Genomic DNA, 24,388 nt, shown 5'->3' with positions numbered 1-24,388 from the left:
GCAAGAAAGATACAGAGAATTCTCATATATCCCTTCACCTAGAGATTCCTTTCCAATTTTGCCAGTTGTTCCAATAATGTCTTTATGGGGAAAGGCTTACAACCCATTTGGTGGTTAGTCTCCACTTTGACACAGTTCTTCACTTCCTTTGCTTTTACACCATTGACATCTCTGGTGATTTGGTAGTTTGTAGGTCCTGAGTGATGTTCTCAAGGGTGGACAAGGCCTAGAAGCTGGATGACTGAGGAGTTGGAGACAGCTTGGTTGTGCATGAAAGATGGAATGGGCAGCTGTGGAAGCATGTGGATCAGGGGCAGATGTGTGACTGAAAGTGAGCAGCATCTGATGTGCAGAGTTGGCTGATTTCAGTGCATGTTTGAAGTGACCTCAGCTACAATTTCAATCACTTTCCACTTTTGTTTTCTGGGGACTTACTCCTCAGTGCAACCTTAACTGAGTACTTTTAATAATTTTAAAGAAAAAATTTATGACGTACTTCACCCTGTTTTAACATCAGAAATCTGATCATTTTGGCTATCACACCACTCCCTACTACTCCCCAACACACACATCACACCACACCACACACACATTTGAGCTTCTCAGCTTTAGACCATGGACTTGTCCAGCACTGTTGGGCAGCGTGGTCAAACTCGGTGCACGAGCCAGTCATGAGGTCTGCTGCCTCTGTCCACTTGGTGTTGGAATATAGAAAGCATTTTCATTTATTCACACCTTGAGTGATCCAAAAAGATGAAAGGGTAGTGCAGCAATACAATAGATATCTGAGGATTTTGAGGAGTTTAAGAATTTCAGCCCTTGATCTAGGCTCGAAAGTACCTTTTGATGGTGAGGTTTGAAGACTATTAACTGAAAAATAATTTTAGAAGCCATATGGTTTTCCTTAAAATTCTTGGTTCAGAAGCAAAGGTATTTTGGTATCTAAGCACTAATAAGTAGATTCTTTTGATCTATGACACTTTTTCCCCCCTGAATATGGAGAAATGCTTCTTGCTCACCATAGAGTCATTAACTGATAGGCAGAGAAGGCTCTTAGAAACAGTTGAGAACATTTCCAATACATTGGAGTCCCGTAACAATGGCTCTTGAATTTCTAAGTAGAAGGAAAGCTGATACTTGCTGTAAAAGAAGTATTCAAAGTAGTATTGTCAGCAAGCCACTTCTACTAGAAAACTGCCTCCAGAAGGTTAATGGGTGTGATAACTTTAAAAGAAATTAAAAAACACATTATAATCTGGGTTTTTGCAACCTTTTCAATTGCTGTAGGAATCTCTAAGCAGCAACAAACCACAGCGTGCTTACAACTTTCCTGTAAGTATTGGAAGTTTATCTCCTTTAAAACGTCTCTTACTGTAAACTATCAATGGCATAGTGAGTCCCATTTTGTTGAGTGCCAAGATGGAGGAGCATGGACAGTGACAGATATTGAGAGTCTAATTTTTCTATTTAATAGTTATCATTCCATGAGGAGATACTCTTATTACTCATATTTTCTAGGTGGAAATTGAGGTTTCCAGAAAACAGTTGGTTTGGTCACAGCAACACAGTAAGTGGAGGAAGCAGGATTGGAATCCACATCTGGCTGATTCCAAAACCTGAGGTTGTGTTTACCTGTGTTTCTGTAGTATACACCTTGGACAATGGCAGAATTGACTTGTGGGTCATTGATTTAGCAATGGACCCTCTCAAAGTAACCCTCACCCTGATTTTCACTGTCTTCATAAGGTAGAATTAGCGTCTAACCCAGCACATCTTCAGAGTTTCTTAAAATCATTTCCGACTCCCTGGTAGGTCTGGTTAAGAGTCCGCCGAAGCCTTCTCTTGCCGCAACTGGAGAAAAGCCTGAGCACAGTGATGAAGACCCAGCACAGGCAGAAAAATCACTTCCCCACATTCCCAGCAGCAGTAAAAGGGGCTGTTGTCCATCCTTGCATCCTTAGCCCCTGGTGGTGCCTCAGGGTGGATGACTTTGCTGAACCCTTTAGTCAAGGTTAAACTCGTAGAGAAAGTTGGTGTTGGTTTGCTCCAGTTAGATGTCGCGTCCCTAGCCACAGCTCCTCAGACAGGTAGGTTGAATTATTCTTGAGTATAGTGACTAGGATTTCCTGTTGGCCACCAACTTGAGGTACCATAGGCCGTGCGATCATATAGGAAAAACAAATTTATCATGGAGATACTGGGAAACTACTCAAGACTCTGTAGACCTTTATGGGGAAATAATCTAAAAAAGTGGATATACATATATGTGTAACTTTGCTGCACACCTGGAACTGACACAACTTTGTAAACCAATTAAAAAAAAGATCCTGGGAAAGAGGAGAGAATTATGTAAAATCAGACTTGATTTTCTTCCTCCCACCTTTTTAATGGGCATGAAATTGGAACCTAGAGGCTCTTTACACTACACATGCCCTGTCTCCTGAGCACCTTCAGATCCACTCTCCACTCTGGCCCTGGTTGGCTAGCCTGGACGGACATGGCATCAGGCTCCCCTGCTTTCTGGCTCCTGGCTGACTTTGGCCAGTGCAGAACCCCACCAGGAAATTGCAACCTCATGGACTGCAGCCCTCCAGGCTCCTCTGCCCTCCACTACTTCCCAGGGTTTGCTCAAATTCATCTCCATTGAGTTGGGGATGCCATCTGACCATCTCATCCTCTGCTGCCCCCTTATCCTTTTGCCTTTAATCTTTCCCAGCATCAGGGTCTTTTCCAGTGAGTCAACTCTTTGCATTAGATGACCAAGGTACTGGAGCTTCAGCATCAGCCTGTCCAATGAATATTCAGGGTTGATTTCCTTCAGGATTGACTGGTTCAATATCCTTGCAGTCCAAGGGACTCAAGAGTCTTCTCCAGCACTACAATTCAAAAGCTTCAATTCTTCAGTGCTCAGTCTTCTTTATGATCCAGCTCTCACATTCGTGCATGACTACTGAAAAAATGGATTGGTGGTTTAGTCACTAAGTCGAGTCTGATTTTTGTGGCCCCGTGAACTGTAGCATGCCAGGCTTCTCTGTCCAAGGGATTTTCCAAGCAAAAAGACTGGAGTGGGTTGTCATTTCCTTCTCCAGGGGTCTTCCTGACCCAGGGATCGAACCTGTATCTCCTTTTTGGCAGGTGGATTCTTTACCACTGTGCCACCTGGGAGTGAAAGTGTAAGTCGCTCAGTTGTGTCCGACTCTTTGTGACCCCATAGAGCATATAGTCCATGGAATTCTCCAGGCCAGAATACTGGAGTGGGTAGCCTTTCCCTTCTCCAGGGAATCTTCCCAACCCAGGGATTGAACCCAGGTCTCCCACATGGCAGGCGGATTCTTTACCAGCTGAGCTATCAGGGAAGTCCCTGGGAGGGCCTGAAAAAAACAGCTTTGACTGTACGGGTTTGTCGGCAAAGTCATATCTCTGCCTTTTTAATACGCTGTCTAGGTTTTAATACGCTGTAAAGCTCCCTGCTTTACTTCTAGGGAGCAAGCGTCTTTTAATTTCATGTCTACGGTCACTGTCCGCAGTGATTTTGGAGCCCAAGGAAATAAAGTCTGTTGCTGCTTCTGCTTTTTCCTGTAGTCTACTCAAGTTTGTAAATGGTCTCAAACTCTGCTCAAGTTGTGATTTGAGTGTACCACCTGCTTCCTGTTGGCACTGTGACTGCTACAGTAATAGGCTCCAGAAATGACCCCAGGAAACTGATGCTCAGAATTGTATTCTGAGATGTGGAGAGGACAGGGGTGGGGGTGATGGGACAGGAGTCAACTGTGGTATATGGCGAGGCCACAACCACTTAAACTTATCAGTGTGGTAGCATGGAAGCTTCCAGAGAGCATGACTTTGATAATGGCTGTGGCACCTGAATGAATCTGGCTAGCTGTAACTGTAAAGATTTTGCAGGCACCTCACTTTTGACACTCTTGGGAAAGCACCTGGGCTGTGCTTAGTCACTCAGTCATGTCCGACTCTTTGCAACCCCATGGACGGTAGCCCGCCAGGCTCCTCCAGGCAAGACTACTGGAGTGGGTTGCCATGTCCTCCTCCAGGGGATCTTCCCAACCCAGGGGCTGAAGCCAGGTCTCCAACCCAGGTCTCTAGCACCTAGGGAAAGAAAAAATAAAAGCTGTGAACACAAACATTAAGACACATGAGGAGCTAGAGAGCCTTGATGACAGCTTTGAAAGGGTCTGTCATCTGTGGTCACAGTGGTTCCAGAACAAGCCCAGGATGGTTGTAAGGAGCGCAGACTTGTAGCACTGATTAATGCCCAGTCCTGGGAAACCGCGAAGGGCACTGGTTGGGAAAGGAGATGGCATTTGGGCCCCAGATTTCCCTGGACCTCTGTTGCCTGCAGAAGCAGGCCACACCACCTGCTACTGCCTCCAGTTCTAAAACCAGCATTAGATCCTAACAGTTCTGCTAGAATTCTAGGGCTTCTCCTGGAGAAAGCCTATAGAAACAGAGGAAGACATCTGATGATTTCTCCAGTCTACTGGAGGAGCCTAGAGAGTGTTTGGGGGAGTAGCCGCTAAGTGTGTTAGACCAGGGGGGTCATAGGTGGGAGTGGCCTCTCTATCTAGTGACCACTTAAAAATGTTTATGTTCCCTCCCCATGACCTGGGACTTGAATTTCTCCCTCCACACATTTTATTTTGCAACTTTTCAAACCTACATAAAAGTTGAACAAATAGTAAAAGGAACAAACACCCTTCTATCCTTCACCTATTTAATTCGCTTCTTTTGCTGAACATTCTCTCTTTTTTGCTGAACTATTCATGATATGTTGTTTGGGTCAAAGTATGTGAAAAAAAAAAATTCAGACACCCAGAAATGTGTTGTTGCAAAAGGGAGCCGTATTTTAATAGAGTTTTCAGATCATTATGGATACTCTTTGATAACAACCACAAAACTTGACAAATGGTAGATTCTTAAAGGTCAGTTGCACTATGTAATTTTTGCTTAAAAGCTTGAATTACACCATTGGCAACAAATGCTATCTGTTGTTTTCCTTGAAATGTTGGGTTCAGTTTGTTCATTTTTGAGAAATCTGCCAACTCTACAAGTCAGAGTAATCATAATTTGTCAGCTGTTCTTGCAAATAAAAGCGGTGCTCCATGGAAAGAAACAGTAGTTCAGTTCATGGTCCAGACAGTTGTGCTTACTCTCTTCCTGAAGAGAGCAGCTGAACTTCAGTGTCTTTCACAAGAATAAAGACTTTCTTCTACTGAATCTCACTATTATCAGAACTTAGAAAAATTCAGTAATTTTACCTAAAAAACAGTTTAAATATCCCCAATTGTTCCCCTAAATGTTGTTTCTTCCCCTGATGCAGTATCTAATCAAGGTTCATGCCTCTCATTTGGTTATTAGTCTTTTTAATCTAGAATAATTACCTTCTATTTATGTTTTCAATAAGACTGATTTTTTTTTAAGAGAGTCCAAGCCAAGTGTCTTGTAGGATATCCCACATTCTGGATTTGTCTGTTTCTTCATGGCTCAATTCGGGTGAAATGTCTTTTGCAAGAATGCTATTAATACATGGTTAAGAAACACTACGGAATATTACTCATACATGGGTGAGGAACACTGTTGATAAATGGGTGCAGAACACTACTGATACATGGGTGAGGAATACTATTGATACATGGGTGAGGAATACTACTGATACATGGGTGAGGAATGCTATTGATACATGGGTGATGAATGCTATTGATAAATGGGTGAAGAATACTATTGATACATGGGTAAGGAACATTATTGATACATGGGTGAGGAATACTACTGATACATGGGTGAGGAACACTACTGATACATGGGTGAGGAACACTGTTGATACATGGGTGAGAAATACTACTCATACATGGGTGAGGAACACTACTGATATATGGGTGAGGAATGCTATCGATAAATGGATGAAGAATACTATTGATACATGGGTGAGGAACACTATTGATACATGGGTGAGGAATACTACTGATACATGGGTGAGGAACACTACTGATACATGGGTGAGGAACACTACTGATATATGGGTGAGGAATGCTATTGATACATGGGTGAGGAACACTACTGATATATGGGTGAGGAATGCTATTGATACATGGGTGAGGACTACTACTGATACATGAGTGAGGAACACTACTGATACATGGGTGAGGAACACTATTGATACATGGGTGAGAAATATTATTGATACATGGGTGAGGAACACTATTGATACATGGGTGAGAAATACTACTGATACATGGGTGAGGAACACTACTGATATATGGGTGAGGAATGCTATTGATAAATGGGTGAAGAATACTATTGATACATGGGTGAGGAACACTATTGATACATGGGTGAGGAACACTACTGATACATGGGTGAGGAACACTGTTGATACATGGGTGAGAAATACTACTGATACATGGGTGAGGAACACTACTGATACATGGGTGAGGAACACTACTGATATATGGGTGAGGAATGCTATTGATACATGGGTGAGGAATACTACTGATACATGGGTGAGGAATGCTATTGATACATGGGTGAGGACTACTACTGATACATGAGTGAGGAACACTACTGATACATGGGTGAGGAACACTATTGATACATGGGTGAGAAATACTACTGATACATGGGTGAGGAATGCTATTGATACATGGGTGATGAATGCTATTGATAAATGGATGAAGAATACTATAGATACATGGGTGAGGAACACTATTGATACATGGGTGAGAAATATTATTGATACATGGGTGAGGAACACTATTGATACATGGGTGAGGAATACTATTTATACATGGGTGAGGAACACTACTGATACATGGGTGAGGATCTGCACTTTTTTTTTCATTTATTTTTATTAGTTGGAGGCTAATTACTTTACAATATTGTAGTGGTTTTTGCCATACATTGACATGAATCAGCCATGGATTTACATGTGTTCTCCCTCCTGATCCCCCCTCCTGCCTCCCTCCCCACCCCTTCCCTCTGGGTCTTCCCAATGCACCAGCCCTGAGCACTTGTCTCATGCATCCAACCTGGGCTGGTGATCTGTTTCACACTTGATTGTATACTTGTTTCAACGCTATTCTCTCAGAACATCCCACCCTCACCTTCTCCCACAGAGTCCAAAAGTCTGTTCTGTACATCTGTGTCTCAAGGATCTGCACTTCATGTCTCACACTGGAAGGCACCTCAGGCCAGGTTGTTTTACTCTGTTTGATCGCTAGGTTAGTTAAGGTGGGGATTGCCAGGTCTCTCCATTTTAAATTAGAATACATTCTTCCCTCATCCTTTTTATGCAGTTCTTTGAAAAGCACTTAAGTTTTGGGGACCTAGTGTGCCCTCTTGGGCTTCTCATGCCACTGACCAATCAGAGGCAGAGAAGGGAGGTTTTGTAAGATTGAGTTGATTTATGGCTGTGGAGAACTATGTTTGGAAACCAGAGGATTTACTGACCATTTATTATACTCCCTTGATGAATTGTCTTGGGCATTTATTGATATTTTATACTCCCTTGATCAGTTGTCCTGGTGAGTGAGAAACTGCAGTGACCTTTAGAGAAAAGGACTCAAACACTGTAGCAATGAAGAGTTTGGACTCGCCATCTGGTAAGTAATCCTGATCCAGCCAAGATGCTGGGAAAGGTTAAGGGGCACATAGAATGGGCCGTGGGAAAAGGTAGCTACAACGACCAACAGAGGCCTTTGGATGTCAGGAGTATCATAGCAGTGTTTTGTGTAAATCGTTTCTTATCTCCCTCCCCTTTCTCTAGATAGGAGTATAAGAAAATGGATAGCAGACTAGTACTGACATGATAGTTGATAGAACTTCATGCCTACTCTGTGACAGGGGCTCGATCTTTCCATTAGATGAAGGATCAGAAAGGATGCTGAAGGCAAAAAGTCTTGGGTGGTAGCTCTAGCTTTGTCTCCATCTCATCCCTGTCTATGTATCTATCTCTATCTGCCTACCCACCTATCTGTCTTCTGGAATGCATATGTACATACACACAGAGACTCAGACACAGACACACACACACATAGCTATATACATATATGTACATAGAAATATGTTCTATTTCTCCAGACCCATTGCACCTTGTTCTCTATCCTGGGAGGCTAATATAGATAGATTACATCAGTAGGCTTTGCTCTCTTGTTTCTGGTTGGATCTGGTCCCTGATGAAAGTGAGGAGAGTTGGGATCACATCAGGCTGGCAGTGTTTCTCATCACTGCTGCTTGCCTGTGAGTTTCTTCTGTTGGGTTTCCCGTAACTGTTCTTGTCCTTCACATTTTGATGGTGGGATGTGACAGTGCCTCCATTATTAGTAGCCCAGGATTAAAGCATGGTTACCCTCTGGTTTTCCTGACCTTTACCCACACTTTTTTGAATAATCTAAGTTTAATAAACATACTCCTTGAATTAGCTTAATATGAGTATATCTTTTCAAAATGGGAAACTGACTGGTAATTGGCGAATACAATTAACAGAACTGCTTTGGGGATGATGAGTCTCTGATGCCCAGACCTCTAGATTAGAATCAAAGGAAGTATGTCTTTAAACCTTGGTCTTTGACCTTGCAAAAGACTTGATTCACTTAGAGTGTTTGTTCCTCTTACACTATGTGGCTTCTAAAAACAATCATATCAATGGCCATAAGTAAACATTTCCTGGGTATCCCTGGTGGCACAGTGGATAGGAATCCATCTGCCAATTCAGGAGGCACAGGTTTGATCCTTGGTCTTGGAGGATCCCACGTGCCGCGGGACAACTAGGCCCATGCTCCACAACTACTGAGTCTGTGCTCTGGAGCCTGGGTACCGCAACTACTGAAGCCTGAACGCCCTAGAGCCTGTGCTCCCCAATAAGAGAAGCCCGCGCACTACAACTAGAGAAAAGCCTGCCCAGCAATGAAGACCCAACATGGCCAAATAAATACATGGTAATTAATTTTAAAAAGCTTTAAAAAAGTAAACATTTCCTAAAATCATCAACTAGAAATCATCAATCCAAGAAGGAAGAGTTTTTCAAAGTGCGGTCCCCTGAATTTAATCAGGCAAACTCCTCTCTAGTCCACAGCTACATATTCTCTTTGTCCCATCTCAATACCAGAGAGATTCACAGCTGTCAGGGGACTGTGAGACTACTGCCATCAGTGGGTGACCGCCTTCTACTGTGCAGGGGTAATTACCAGGGGCTGCCAGTCTGCCACACACTGCCCTTGACAGAGAAGAGGTTTCCAGCATGTTCAGCTCCAAAGCTGGTTGCCAGATGACTTAAACAGACATGGTCAGAGTTAGATAAGGTGATAAGGAAGTTTCTGTTCACTTGAAAGGTGATAGGAGACGTTGGCCACCTTGAAGAGTGGACAGCGTAAGTCCCCAAGGCAGGAAAACCAAGCTGGGCATCAGGATTCCAGCCACAAGTAGCTGACCTGGAAGCCTGAATAAGTTATTACAGGGGATGATATAAACTTTTGGTCACAGACAGGTTTTCATTCTTCTTGTCTGCACCATGATTGTTGTTTAGTTGCTGAGTCTTGTCCAACTCTTTGCGACCCCATGGATTGTAGCTCACCAGGCTCCTCTGTCCATAAAATTTCCCAGGCAAGAATACTGCAGTGAGTTGCCATTTCTTTCTTCAGGAGATTTCCTGACCCAGGGATTCAATTCAGCTCACCTGCATTGCAGGCAGATTCTTTACTGCTGAGCCACCAAGGAAGCCCCCTCTGCCCCATTGGTACAGGTCTTTTTACAGGGGAGGAATGTTCTGAAAGCTAAAGGCCTTGGCAGTTTATAAAAATGTTGTTGATAAGCAGATCTTTATCACCCTTCCAGTGGCTGAAGGAATGAATTGCTCTGGTTATGGAGGCTTATCCGGGTTGGGTTCTCATACCTGTGAATGGGAAGCTTTAGCATATTTCATTTGTGCTTTTATAATAGCATCAAGTTTATTTTTATTTTATTTATTTATTTATTTTGGCTGTACCACATGGCTTGCAGGATCCCCATTCCCCAACCAGGGATTGAACCCGGGCCATGGCAGTCAGTGACAGTCCAGAATCCTGACCACCAGGCCACCAGGGAATTCCTACAACTTATTTTTAAATACAGGAACATTCTGTGAGTGGTTCCTGAGAGAGTGGCAGTAAGTGTCATGGGGAGATGTGATGGCAATTGTTTCAACAGTTTTGGTGTATGGATAAGCTCCTGTGCCTGTGGGAAGCCTATCAACAATTGGCAAAACATATCAATATGAACATCCATATCTTCATTTATATCAGTCAATCTCAACAGTTACATATGGTGGCCCTAGTAGTAAAGAACCTGCCTGCCAACACAGGTTTGATCCCTGGGTTGGGAAGACTGGAGGAGGTCATGGCAATACTCCAGTATTCTTTCCTAGAGAATCCCATGGATAGAGGAGCCTGGAGGGCTACAGTCCATGGGGTCGCACAGCGTTGAACACAACTGAAGTGACTTAGCATGCAGCACATCCCATTATAAGGGAGACTGAATTGCCTTCTCTATGGGCTTCACAAATAGGAAAGGTCTGACAATTCTGCCAGACTACACCAGAGAAGCTTTAGCACATGAAATGCCTTCTTTCTCAATTGAAGGAGCCATTCCAAAGATCACACAAGCCGTCAGGGAGAAGATCCTTGGTCACCATCTAGCGGTCATCTAGGGAATGTCCAAGGCATAGCCATGCTGCACAAATTACCTGTAGTGAAACATTTGTCATTTCCAATTGGTTGTGGCCAATACGTTTGTAAAATACAACAAAAATTATTAGAAAAGTTATAAAAGTACACACAAAACACAATTTGTGATTTTTAAATGAGTCAACACATAGCATTTTATAAATATAATCAGAACAAACAGAACATAGGGAAAAGAAAATAACTGTGCATATAATTCATTGCAAGTGTAAACAAAACTAAACAGAGTGAAATTGCTAGTTCCTCATGTTAAATGCCTGAATGAAGTTTTGAACAAACACTATATGTATCAATGTTTAGGTTTTGTACCAAGTATTTGATATAAATGTGTATCAATGCTTGCTATGTAGAAATAATAAGCTTTTAATGTGTTAACTGAACTTGTTTCTCACTTGTTAAAATTGATCTAATCTAAATTGATTGATGACAGTATTAGTGACAGGGGTTAATGTATATATCAACTGTTCCTATGTTCTGTTTTCATAACATATATAGAAGTCAGTTCACAGGGGCAGGTTCAAGATATTACATTTTACCTTAATGTATAGTGAAGCAAGGGAAGCTATATTTCCATAATTGAGCTTCAATTCTTCGTAAGCAGTCAATTCTAACAATTCATTCTGTATTGTTATAGTTAAAAGTAAATTATATATTGATAAAAGAAATTAAATCAAGATACATTTTCATCTTTTGATGAAAATATAATGAAAAACATCCCATCCATTATCTAAAGTATTCATTGATAAATGTTATTCAGTTATGGTAAATGTTATTACAGTCTTTATAAATTTTGTTTTTCCAAGTTATAACCGTTAGATCTTATTTGCCATTGAAAAAGTTGCATGAAAGCATTAAAATCATTTAAAGTACTGAAGCTATCAGGCAAATAAGTAAACACAGCTGTTTAAATTGTATCTTTAAAAAAGAAAAACAAACTTTTATTTTTATGTTTTTAAACTTCTTATTTTATATTGGCACATAGTTGATTAACAGTGTTGTGTTTGTTTCAGGTCTACAGCAAAGTGACTCAGTTATACATATACATGGATCTATTCCTTTTCAAGCTCTTTTCCCACTTAAGAAGCCAACTTTTAAAGTTAAGAGTTTGTTCCTGAGTTCAAACGTTCTCAACAAAACTTCCCATTTCAGTAACCACTGTACTTCAGCAAATGATAATAGTTGTTTATGATCAGCTTCTGTATTATCATATAGTAAAGATTATATTCTTGATGTCAGAGCATTAGCTTTTATGTCATTTACATTTTTTGTTCCATCAATAAGTATACTAGAACATCTGATTTTATATTAATAAGTACACACAAAATTATGAAGCAAATTGGTGAAATATTAAAAACTGGTTAAAGGTTTTATGGGGAGTCTTTGTACTATTCTTGCAACTCTTCTGAAAGTTGCAAAGTATTTCAAACTAAAAAAAAAAAAAAAAATGACTGACTGGTAAGTAACCAAACTGCCAAAATTTATCTATCATGATTGTAAACATTATTAGATCCTTTTAAATGGTAAAAATAAATAAGCAAGCTAATAAACAATATAAATTACTTTCCCAGTTTAGGTGGCAGTATAAAACTATAAACTCAAAAAAACAACCTGATTAAAAATCAACATCATTGTAAAAACTACAAGTTATAAAAGGAAATGCTTACGTTTTTTAGATTTCTGCATATACTCTAGGTTAAAATAGTACATGGTCCTGCTGTTTGTGACTCCTACTCGACTCAGGCCTGCAGCTCCCCTTGAGAGGGAGACAAAACCTGAGTGGTCTCTACCCTTTGCTGCTGACCCCAAGCTTGGATGTTGCACCAATGTCAAGTTCCTGTAGTGTTTCTGGGCACCTACTCTCAGTTTCTGTACTTAATTCATTTTGGACCAGTACCATGACCAGTACCATGTTTTGATTGGCACTGGTGTTAGGGACGCTGTGTGGAAAAACTTGTCTGGTCTCCTAATATGAATTTTATCCCCCGCTTACAACAAGCAATTCTCCAGTTATTTAGGGACACCAATTATGGGTCCTTTAAATCAGTTTTGACACTGCCTGGAATTAAGAGTCAGATCTTACAGGTTTAAGAGCTCAGGCCCTCAAGACTTCCCTCCTCCACTTTAGATGCTGAAACGTCCAGATTGTCACCTGTGATTCTGATGGACCAGCTATAAACTAGAGGCCCAATAATTTGCTAGAACAGCTCACAGAAATCAGGATAACAGTTGACTCACTAGATTACAGTGCATTGTACAAGGATACAACTCAGGAACAGCCAGATGGAGGAGATGCCCAAGGTGGAGAACAGGGCCTTCTGGCACCTCCACATGTTCAACAACCCAGAAGCTCACCACACCCCTTCGCTTAGGGTTTATTTTTATTTTATTTTTTTTATGAAGACCTCATTACTGTAGGCACAACTGATTAAATCACTGGTCTATACTGAGTAACTTGATCTCCAGCTCCTCTTCCTTCCCCAGAGATTAAGGTGTGGAACTAAAAGTTCCAACTCTCTAATCACCTTGGTTCCCTTGGCAACCAGCCCCCACCCTGAGGCTGTCCAGGAGCTCCCAGTCATCTCATTAGCAAACAGCAAGACATGTACCACTTCAGAGATTCCAGGTACCAGGAAACAGGGTAGAGACCAAATACGTACCTCTTATATGACAGATACATACCATTTCCAAGTGTTCTTTCTGAATTTGGGACTTGATCTTGGAGCAAGGTCAGAAAGAATCACTAAGAAGGCTGGGTGATCTGGGTGATGCCTGTGAATAATAATAATTTTTAAAAAAAGATGCGAAAGGATTGGAATTCATTTTACAAAGTCCAAATGAAATTTTTTTTTTCTGTTTGCATCATGACAATACAATATGGATGAAAAAGAAATAAGTCACAGGGACATTCTGTGTCACACTTTCACTGTCTTCCTTTCCCAATGATTATTAGAATGCCATGACCAAAGATCTTGATTCCAACACTGGGACTGAGACTTTGAAAAAAGGGTGTCTGGTAGTATTAGTTTCCACTTGAGAATTAATGTCCATTTGTATTTATGTTTTTTTTTTTTTTTTTCACTGCCACCAACAGCACTGTGCAGCTTTATTAACCATTCAAGTACAGTAGCGTCTGTAAGATCGGGACAGAATTGGGATTTAAAAGTGAACAGATATTCAGCATCTAACAATTGGAAAGAAGCCACTACATACTCTTTTCACAGACATGTTTTCACGGAGCCAATACAGCACTAGCCATTAACCCAGCACACCAGGCGTACTGAAGTAGAAAAGATGCAACAAGAAAAATAGCTACATTAGAAAGACTTCAACACTTTAGAAAAAGAGTAAAACACTTTTCGTTTCTTCCCTTTAGCCCCTAGAACAACATCATACCTTCTGGATCTACCCATACAGTCCTACTACATCAGCTTCTAGAATATTTGTCAGGAGGGCAAAAGTAAAATGACACTGGCCAGTACAGTCTTTAGATATTTAGGAAGGGGAGGGGGAGAAAGTCAGTTCTCAGATCAGATTAGTCGGCTTCAGTCCCATCAGCAGGCTCTTTGGATCCTTTGTTCTCCCGCAGTTCTTCAGTGTGCTTGTCCTTCTCTCCCAAACGCTCCAGTTTGGCAGCCATTTGTGCCTCCCGGTTCCCTTTGTTGGCTTCCATCTTGTGGGTCAGCTTCTCTTCCGCCATTTTACTTAAGTTGTTTTCCTCTATCGCTTTCTGAAGCACTTCTTTCTCGTGCTCCCGTTTCTCAGCAGGCTGCTTCAAGACCTCAGCTTCATGGGACTTGCGTCTTTCTTCTGCGGCTTCTAATTTCTTCTGAATTTCCTCCAGGGAAAGATCCTTCTTCTTAGGAGGGGAAAGGGGAAATTCTGGGACAGATTCTTTTGATCGAGGGCTGAGAATCAGCTCAAAAGCCTGGCCTGAGGCACGCTTCTCCAGTTCCTTCACCTGGATATCAGAAGCAGCCATGGTGAAGAGAAGACAAGAGACTGGCAGTGTACTCTACACGATTCACTGGCAAGGAAAACCCTCTTTCCTTCGCTCCCGATCTTCCGCCACCCAAAGCCGCCCGCGCCCCCGGGCCGAACAGCTCTCGTGGGGGTATTAGCCTTCCGTGGGCAGCCTCACGAACTCTGGGCGGGGGCGCTGCCCTTTCCCGCCCCGCAGTCTGGCCCAAAGGTCGCTCCCTGGTGGCGCCGCCCCTGTATTTATGGTTTTAAATGGGCCAGTCAGCATGTTTGTAAGATTTTTTTCCCCCTAGCAATAGTTAGCTGTTTGTGTAGTTTAAGGAATATTGAGTCTTGCAGGTGAGTGGAACAGAGGGTGAGATGGCCAAGAGAGTTGTTTGCAAGAGAATATCTAAGTGTTGGACCTGGAAGTTGGGTAAAGGAGGAGGGTAGTAAACGATGTGGGGAAGGGGGTAGGTGATGGGTACTGGAAAAACGGTATTATTAGTGGATTGGATGTCTCAGTGAACTCAAAGAAGTTTTGGACTGGGACTTTGGGTAAACAAGCTATAAATTGGGTACTTGAATTCAAGAATTCAGAGGTGGCTGAGAAGAGGCAGAAAATTTGCTTTAGATGAATAGGTCTGGGAAAAGAAAGACTAGAGTACTGAGTGGGTGAAGTCATCTTTGATACATAAGGGGAAAGTGACCAGGAATTCCATAAGTGACAGTACCTCAGAGGCTTGGTGAGGGCCCTACAGAGCTCAATCTGTAGTTTAAAGACCTTTAAATTCTTTTTGAAATAATTTCAGACTTTAAAAAGATACAGTAGCAACACTAAAGATTTCTATAAGCACTCCACTCAGATTCTTAATTTTGTTTTTAAGGGTTTATGGGTCTTCATTGCTATAGGCTTTCTCTAGTTGTGGCAAGTGGGGCTCCTCTTTCTTGCAGTGCCCTGGCTACCACTGCAGGGGCTTCTCACTGTTGGGAGCATGGGCTCTAGGCACTTGGGCTTCAGTAGTTGCAGCTCGTGAACCCAGTGGGTTGCAGCTCCCGGGCTCTTGAGTGCTGGCTCGGTAGTTATGGCACAAGTCTTAGTTGCTCCGTGGCATGTGGGATCTTCTTGGACCAGGGATCCAACCCGTGTCTCCTGCATTGGCAGGCTGATTCTTAACCACTAGACCCAGGGAAGCCCTTAAAACATCAGTATCTAATATAATGACCATATAATTATAAACATCAGGAAACTAACACTGATATAGTACAGTTATGTAATTTTACAGACATTAATCAAATTGTGTTATCATCCCATCAGTGTTCTTATTTTTGGCCCAGGATTCAATCCAGGATCACACATTTTTGCATTTTTTCATTTTGCCTTCTGGGTCTCCTCTAATTTGAAACACCTATTCAATCATTCTTGACCTTGACATTTTGAAACATACTGGCTGGTTATTTTGTAGAATGTCTCTCAATATGAGTTGTCTGATGTATGCTGATACATTTAAGTTCTGCATTTTTGGCAAGGATACTGAGGTAGGGAAGTAACTATCTTGGTACATTTTATCAGGAGGTACATGATGTTTATTTGTCCCATTAAGTGGTGCTAAGTTCAACAGCTTGGTTAAGGTGGTATTTCTTAGTTACCATTGAGCCACCAGGGAAGCCTCCCTTTTAACAGTTTTGGTTTTAACTATGATAGATGTAGGTGAAATAAACATAAAACACCACATAAACAAAACTGTGGAAATTCATTCTAATTAAGGATCATAAGATATTCATTATTTTGCCAGAAGGTGGTAGCAAAGTCACAATCAGATCTTGGGTAAAAATTTGCAAAAAAAAAAAACCATCTCAACAAAACACAAACCAAACCAAATGAAAACAAAAAACAACAGCAAATTGGGAAAACAGTGGAATGTCACCTACTTATTTAATATTTTATTTTTATCTTATAGTCCGGTTGTTGTTGTTGTTCAGTCACTAAGTCGTGTCTGACTCTTCAAGACCCCATGGGTTGTAGCATGCCAGGCTTCCCTGTCCTTCGCCATCTCTCGGAGTTTGCATTCAATATTAGTAAAAGAAAAAAAGCTATAAAATAAATGCAGTTCTTATGTTGTAAGTTTGATGAAACAAAGGATTATTTAAAAATTCTTCAAGAGTCAAAGGCTCTTTTAAAATTTATTGTTGTTTTTTAATTTATTTGGTGGCACTGGGTCTTAGCTGTAGCATGTGGGATCAAGTTCTCTGACCAGGGATCAAACCCAGAACCCCTACATTGAGAATGTAGAGTTTTGACTACTGGACCACCACGAAAATCCCACCAAAGTTTCTTTATCAAACTAAATTTTTACCTTGTCAGTAGTACTCTCCACTGAGTTAATAGGTTGGATATGAAAATGAAATTAATAGTAAATCCATAAAGTTCACTGCATTCTATGTATTTCACAATGGTATGCTATTTTGTGTCAAATTATAATACTGAACACATTCTGAAACAGGAAAATGTAGGAAAGAAATTAAGATAAAAATGTTCTCTATGGAGACTATCATAGTTGATAGTCTCCACATGAAGTATTGGAGTAGAGAATGATGAGAAGAATCTGAACAAATGTCTTATTTTCTTACTCCTATTTTCTGTCCTGTTCAGACTGTTTTCAGCATTCCCTTATCTCCTTTCCACTGCTGCCCATCTGACAAACTTTCCAGTTCATTCATTCATTCAGCTCATTGTCATTGCTTATTCCTCAGTGAGTCTACCGTATGTCAGGTACTGTTCTAGATGCTAGAGATCTTGCAGTGACCAAGAAAATTAGGACCCTGCTCTGATGGTGCTTACAGTCTAGTGCAGCACTCCCTAAGAGAGCTTCCTGAAGTGCAGACAATGTTTTCTGCACAACAGGCAACAGCTCCTGGTCACATGTGGCCACTGTATCGGACAGAGAAGTTCTAGTGGGTGAGATAGACAGAAAGCTAATGAACAAATACACTGGAGAATTTTGGAAAATGAGAAGAGGTACAAAAATTCAACTGAATAATGGGATGGAAACCTGGTGAGACCTCATGGAGAAGCCAGTCATAGGGTAAATGGAGAGAAAATGTATTCTAGTTGGCGTGACGTGCTGGATGAAGGGATAATCTTGTACCCAAGAGGAGTCACTCCTCTTCTTTCCCCACAGCCATTGGCAACTTCCATGTTTGTTGGTTGTCTCTTTGGGTTTGCATATCTTGTACATATTATATAAATGAAATTACACAAAGTATAAACTTTCGGGTTTGGCTTTTTTTACTTAACAAAGTTTTCAAGGTTCATTCATGTTATACCATTTCTTCCAAATTCTGTCTTGCTCCCACCCCCTCTCACAGTTTCTGGCCAAGGCCCAGGGTGAGCCATCCATTCAAAGGTAAGGGCAGTGAGGTCGACCCAGACCACAGGTCCCCTCAGGCCTCAGGAGCTCCAAGTACTTAGGTTCGAGGAGACGCAGTGGGAGGCGTGGAGCCAACAGCAGGTCCTCGGCCAGGTCCTCACCAGCCTTCCTGCTTCCCACCCTTCTCAGTCACATCCCACTTGCTTTGTCCTTTACACCTGCTCTTGCTTTGTCAAGGACAAGATGAAATCTACATATCCTATCACTGCTTAGTTGTTGATTCCAAACAGAAAAGAAATAACAAATCGAAAAGGTGAAGAAGAGAATAAAGAAAACATGTATTTTCTCCCTACATGTGTCTGTCTGGGGAGTGAAAGATCCAAAAAGGGCAGCATGTTGGGGCTGTCAGTGGGGGTTTAAATTCGGCTCTGCCTTGGGCGAGGGGCTTCCCAGATGGCTCAGTGGTAATGAATCCACCTGCCAGTGCCAGAGTCGCAGGAGGTGCCGGTTCTATCCCTGGGCTGAGAAGATTCCCCAGGAGAAGGAAATGGCAACCCACTCCAGTATTCTTGCCTGGAGAATCCCATGGACAGAGGAGCCTGGCGGGCCACAGTCAATGGGATCACAAAGAGTGGGACACGACTGAGCGTGTGTGCACACTCATCCCTTCATTGCCTTGGGTAGGAGTGGACTCGCAAGGCTTCTTAACTTAAAATTCTGTCATTCTATTTCCACTGGACAGAATTGAACACATGCTTCTGGCAACAGGGCTTCAGTTTCCAATGTCTCACAAGTCTCAGAGTCAGTAAACTTCATGGAAATCCTCAGTGACTTAGAGTCCATGGCGCATTTCCGGGCATGTGTGCAGGGTGAGGTTTCTTCAGGGTGTGGGGATGTGGGCTGTGAGGAGAACCAAGAATGAAAGGATGTCTCTCTGCATCTAGGAGCTCATTCAGTGTGAATTCTGAGCCCAGGGGTTGGAATGTTGTAAGGGAAGGAGGAAAATAAAACTCTGAAAATATAAAAAATGAAACTCAGGGAGACTCACATGCTTTGCTTTAGAGTTGCAGGCCTCCCTGAAGTCTGCAACCAGGAGACTTATTTCCAGGGACTGAGGACTTGGTACCTGGGCCCCTTAGTGAGCACAGAAGCCCAACCTCAGGGCATCATGTGGACGAAGCCTGTCTCACACGCTAGCACGGTGAACACCTTACAGAACTCATCCAAAGAGCTGTACTGGTGTTTACTTTCAGCAATGGCTCCAGGGACTTTCCTGGTGGTTTAGTGGCTAAGACTCCACGCTCCCAATGCAGGAGGTCCCAGGTTCAATCCCTGGTCAGGGAACTAGATCCCACATGTTGCAACTAAAGATCCTGCATGCTGCAACTAGCACCTGGGGCAGCCAAATAAAAAAATGTTTTAAAAAAGAAATGGCTCCATGTTTCGCAAGAGAATAGCTTTATCTGCTTGTATAGTGTTCTCTTCTTATAATGTCCTCGCTGTGACATCAACATAGAATTTTGTGTCAGGAGACCTGGATTTCAGTCTGAGATCGGCCACTTATGAGCACAGGGGCATTTATCAAGCTACTTAACCTTTCAGAGCCTCAATTTTCTCATCTGTGGAAAGGAAATGCCTGAGGGAATAAGGCTGGTTGCAGCCCAGAACCAGCTGGTTTGATCGGCTGCTTGCCTGACTGCTTGCCTAGGCTCCCAAAAGGAGAAAAGCAGGAAAAATCTCTTATACATTGTTTACCGTACGTGCTCTTATAGGAGACATTCATTTCACTTCCACAATGCTGTTACTGATATCTTCCCTTTCCACAGATGAGAAAATTGAGGCTCGGAGAAGTTAAGTAGCTTAATAATAGACCAACACTCATGTGTGAGTAACAAAATCTTTCAATCTTATGATCTCTCTTGGTCCAGACCCGCACTGACCGATATGCTATTATTTTAAACAATTATGAAAAATTAAACTAAAATCTGTCTGTGCCACCTTAGCCATGTTTTAAGTGCTCAGTGAGGCCAGTGGTGGCATGTTGGACTGTGCAGGTTTGGATTAGTGACCTGGAATGTGGGCGGGTGTTACTGTCCTCGCCTGATCCACCGAGCGACCCTGATGCAGATAAGAGGCCTCGGACTCAAAGGCCTTCAGAAACCAGAGAGGGAAGCAAAATGAGCTGGGGGCCAGCTGTGCTAGGGGAGCGGTGGGGCCTGGGTTAGACTGAGCAGTGGACATCTGTTCTAAAGAGCAGCTGCTACTCTGCTTTGGCCAGAGGTTGGCCCAGGGGTGCCAGATCTTTTCTTCTTTTTTTTTTTTGACATGGATAATGAATTTTTATTTTATCTTTTATTTGTACTATTATTATTTTGATATTTATTTATTTGGCTGCATTGGGTTTTAGTTACAGCATGTGGGGTCTAGTTCCCTGACTAGGAATTGAACTCCAAGCCCCTTGAACTGGGAACGCAGTTTTAACCACTGCACCACCAGGGAAGTTCCTGAATTTTAAAAATTTCAATGTTAGATGAGCCCACAAGCCCCTACTTGTCAAATTCTGCAGATGAACCAAACCACTGCACTTGAAACAACTTCCATGTAGTCAGCTTCTGAGTGGAGACAGGAGATTGTAGGAATGTGGACTGGAAGAGGCCAGAACTCGGGCATGCGTGTCCAGAAATGGGCAGACTAAATAAAGGAGATGGTGGCAGGAGAGAAAAACAAACCCCAAAACAAAAACACAAGCTGCTTTTTTTTTAAAGGGTTAAAAGTCAGAGAGGTTTCCAGTGTAGGCACTGGCTGACAGAGAACAATAGGAATCAGCCTCCAAACATGAAGGAGCTTGAATCAGAAGCAATGATTTTCCCCAGTGATCATTGAGTTGTACGTGTCAGCATTTCATTCACAGGTAAGGAAGAGCAGAAGTGTTTTCAGGCCCCAGTGTGGACCCCACAAATCATGGTACAGGGAAACGTCTCAAAGTAACAATACAAGCATTTCAACAAAAGCATCGGATGAAGGGGCTTCCCTGATGGCTCAGTAGTAAAGAATCCACCTGAGTGCAGGAGATGCAGGTTTGATCTCTGGGTTGGGAGGGTACCCCGGAGAAGGAAATGGCAACCCACTCCAGTATTCTTGACAGAGGAGTCTGGAGGGCTACAGTCCATGGGGTCTCAAGAGTTGGATATAACTTAGTTTCTAAACCACCAACCTCCACCAATGGATGTAGAGAAAACAGTTTAGAGACATCACTTACCTTATGATCATTGTGCTGTTATGTGATCAAAGTTATTGCATTTCTGATTCAGTCCGTTCTTCTGACTCACAAGGGTTAGAGATAGCTTTCAAATTATTGAAAGTAAACAGCATCATGCAGAAAGTGTTTTATGAACTCAGCACTGTAAAAGAAAATAAAGCTTAAGTTAAAGTTCCAGGCTCTTTAACCATTTGTATTACTGGATTGTATTTACTATGTACTTCTGGTTTAGAAAATTCAAGAAAAAAATGGTTTATTTGCATTTCAAATTCCTGGGTTGGGTTTTAGTTATGACTCAGATGTTCTGCTGATTGTCTTAAGACTGCAGTTATATAGTGTTTTATTGACATAACACCAGGAATGTTTCAAAAAAAAAAAAAAAAGAAAGAAAAACAAACAGATTGAGAAACTTGAGTCAAACTGAGGCACACATGAGCAAAGCTCATTCAAATGTGAAAAGAACTAACAGTCTTCACTAGATATTTCAAATGGCTAGGTGTTTGTTTTGTTAAAGGTCAATGTCTAAACAAACACTTGCTGAATGACAAATGCATGCCCTCTATTAAGTGCCCTGGGGATGGGACAGGGGAATACATCCAACACTCTCATTCCCACCCTCAGCAAGTTCAGAATTCAGAAATGCAGTCATTGATATTTTCTTCTGAAGTTCAGCTCAAGTTGACAAATAATAACCGAAGGGTTAGTGTTTTCTGGGCAACAAACTAAGCATTTGAAAGTCCCTCCAGGATGCAGGCAAGAATACAGAGCTTACTGAGAAATCTGCAAAAAGTCATCGAGGTGTTTACAGATACAAGAGTTGATTCTCACTCAAAATGTGGATGTTTTCTAGAAAAGGAAATGCTGCTAAACCACACAGCTGCTCTTGTCTTTCAATCAGGGAGTGCCTTTCCTCCAGGAGTCTTTGTTCAAACCAACAGCAAGTTTGTTAGATGCCTCTTTCTCCAGGGGGTCAGTCCTTCGAGAATTTACACTATCCTGTAAAGATGTCAAGTTTTAACAGGTGGTGATGGTTTAGTCACTAAGTCGTGTTCTGCTGTCGAGACCCCTTGGACCGTAGCCCGCCAGTCTACTCTGTCCATGGGATTCTCCAGGAAAGAATACTGGAGTGGGTTGCCATTTCCTTTTTCAGGGGATTTCCCGACCCACAAATTGAACCTGGGTCTCCTGAATTGCAGGCAGATTCTTTACCGACTGAGCTATGAGGGAAGTCCAAGTTTTAACAGGCACCTCAGCAAAGGGCAAGACATGTTCCAGAACCTCCTGGATTAGTCTGCTTTCTGGATCAGTCCTGCCTTCTGGATTAGTCTGCATGGACTGCCATGGCAAAACACCACAGACCAGGTGAATAAATGGAAACTTATGTTACCATTTGTAAAATAGATAGCCAATGGGAATTTGCAGTATGACTCGGGTGAATAAATAAACATGCATTTATTTCTTTTTGACTGTATTGGCCTTCCTTGCTGTGTTGGCTTTCTCTACTGGTGCATGACCTTCTCTTTGCGGTGGCTTCTTTTGTTGCAGACCACAGGCTCTGGGGTGTGCGGGCTTTAGTAGCTGTGGCGTGTGGGCTCACTAGTTGAGGCTCCCAGGCTCTAGAGCTCACGCTCAGTAGTTCTGTGACACGGACTTAGTTGTTCTGCGGCATGTGGGATCTTCCCGGACCAGGGATAAAACTCATGTCTCCTGCGTTGGCAGGTGGATTCTTTACCACTCAGCCACCAGGGAAGCCCAGACCGGGTGACTTAAACAACAGAAATTTATTTTTCTTCATAGTTCTGGAGCCTGGAAGTCTGAGATCAATGTGCCTTTGGGGTTGGCTTCTGGCGAGTCTGCTCTTCCTGGGTTGTAGAAGGTGCCACTGGCTGTGTCCTCACCCAGCTTCTTAAAGACACAGTCCTGTGGTATTAGGGCCCCACCCTAATGACCTCATTTGACTTTAATCACCTGTTTAAAGGGCTTCCCTGGTGGCTCAGACGGTAAAGAATCCACCTGCAATGAGAGAGGCCTGGGTTCAATCCCTGGGTTGGGACGATCCCCTGGGAAAGGGAATGGTTACCCACTCTAGTATTCTGGCCTGGAGAATTCCATGGACAGAGGAGCCTGGCAGGCTACAGTCTGTGGGATCACAAAGAGTTGGACATGACTTTCACTTTCACTTAAAAGTCCTATCTCCCCCTTATGGGTTTCCGTGACGACTCAGTGGTAAAGAATCTGCCCATAATGCAGGAGAGACAGGAGACTTGGGTTTGATCCCTGGGTTGAGATGGTCCCCTGGATGAGGAAATGGCAACCCACTCCAGTGTTCTTAACTGGAAAAATTCCATGGGTAGAGGAGTCTGGCAGGCTGCAGTCCATGGGGTCACAAAGAGTTGGACACGACTGAGTGAGGCATCTCCCCTCATGGGAGTGGGGTTAGGGTTCCACCATTTGAGTTTTAGGGGGACACAGTTCAGTCTGTAACAACTTCTTTCATTTTATATATCAGATCATTTCATCTAGGAAAATGTGGTGTCTTTGAGTAATTGCTCCCCATCCTTGATTTTATAAAATAAAACAAATAAAAGCTATCATTCAAGGTGAGGACAGAATTTCCTGGAGAGGAGGAACAGTCAGATCCTATAGCCCTGATATTTGTCCCCCAAGTCCCACTGTCACATGGGGGCTCTCTCATATGCACCCCCAACACCACCTGTGGGGGTGGGTAGTGGTACAAATTGGGAGTATTGTTCCCCCTTTAACAAAACTGGCCTTAACTGGGAAGAAAGACCCTTCCACTTGCACCAACAGCGCGGCCAAGGTTGTGTCGCTGGAAAGAGGCTTTCCTAAGACCTAGGACATGACAAAGAGCTGAGAATTACTGAGTACAGCAGGAAGCATGTCGTCCTTTGGCCACATTGTCCCCGTTAATGGTTTCACTGGAGTGACCTGCCTTGCTGTCTGGTTCCTGGGTAAGAAAGATACCTAAAGCTTCCAAGTTCTATCCCAAGAGAGAATTCTAAACTTTTATTTACATTTGCCTATTCCCCACTTACTCACCAGCAGTGACCACC

The 24,388-nt window shown here is 42.5% G+C and overlaps 1 protein-coding gene and 1 long non-coding RNA gene across 2 annotated transcripts in view; both read right to left on the bottom strand.

Annotated features, from left to right (window-relative positions):
* Positions 1–8,890: 8,890 nt before the first annotated feature.
* The window catches only part of LOC122454162, a 60,686-nt gene continuing 45,188 nt past the window's right edge, over positions 8,891–24,388 (bottom strand). Inside the window, exons 2-4 of the long non-coding RNA XR_006273331.1 lie at positions 21,315–21,456; positions 13,407–13,496; positions 8,891–10,729 (exon numbers count right to left, since the gene is read on the bottom strand). This is a non-coding gene — a long non-coding RNA (uncharacterized LOC122454162). The remainder of the gene's footprint in view (positions 10,730–13,406; positions 13,497–21,314; positions 21,457–24,388) is intronic.
* Positions 13,789–14,732, bottom strand: LOC122454160 (stathmin-like). The gene has a single exon (XM_043488408.1). The coding sequence runs from the start codon at positions 14,704–14,706 to the stop codon at positions 14,260–14,262; it is 447 nt and encodes a 148-aa protein (XP_043344343.1). The 5' UTR covers positions 14,707–14,732; the 3' UTR covers positions 13,789–14,259.

The sequence above is a fragment of the Cervus canadensis genome, chromosome 16 (genome assembly GCF_019320065.1).
Source record: "Cervus canadensis isolate Bull #8, Minnesota chromosome 16, ASM1932006v1, whole genome shotgun sequence".
NCBI lineage: Eukaryota > Metazoa > Chordata > Mammalia > Artiodactyla > Cervidae > Cervus > Cervus canadensis.
The sequence above is the reverse complement of the archived record's forward strand: the minus strand, read 5'-3'. Positions and strand labels throughout refer to the sequence as shown.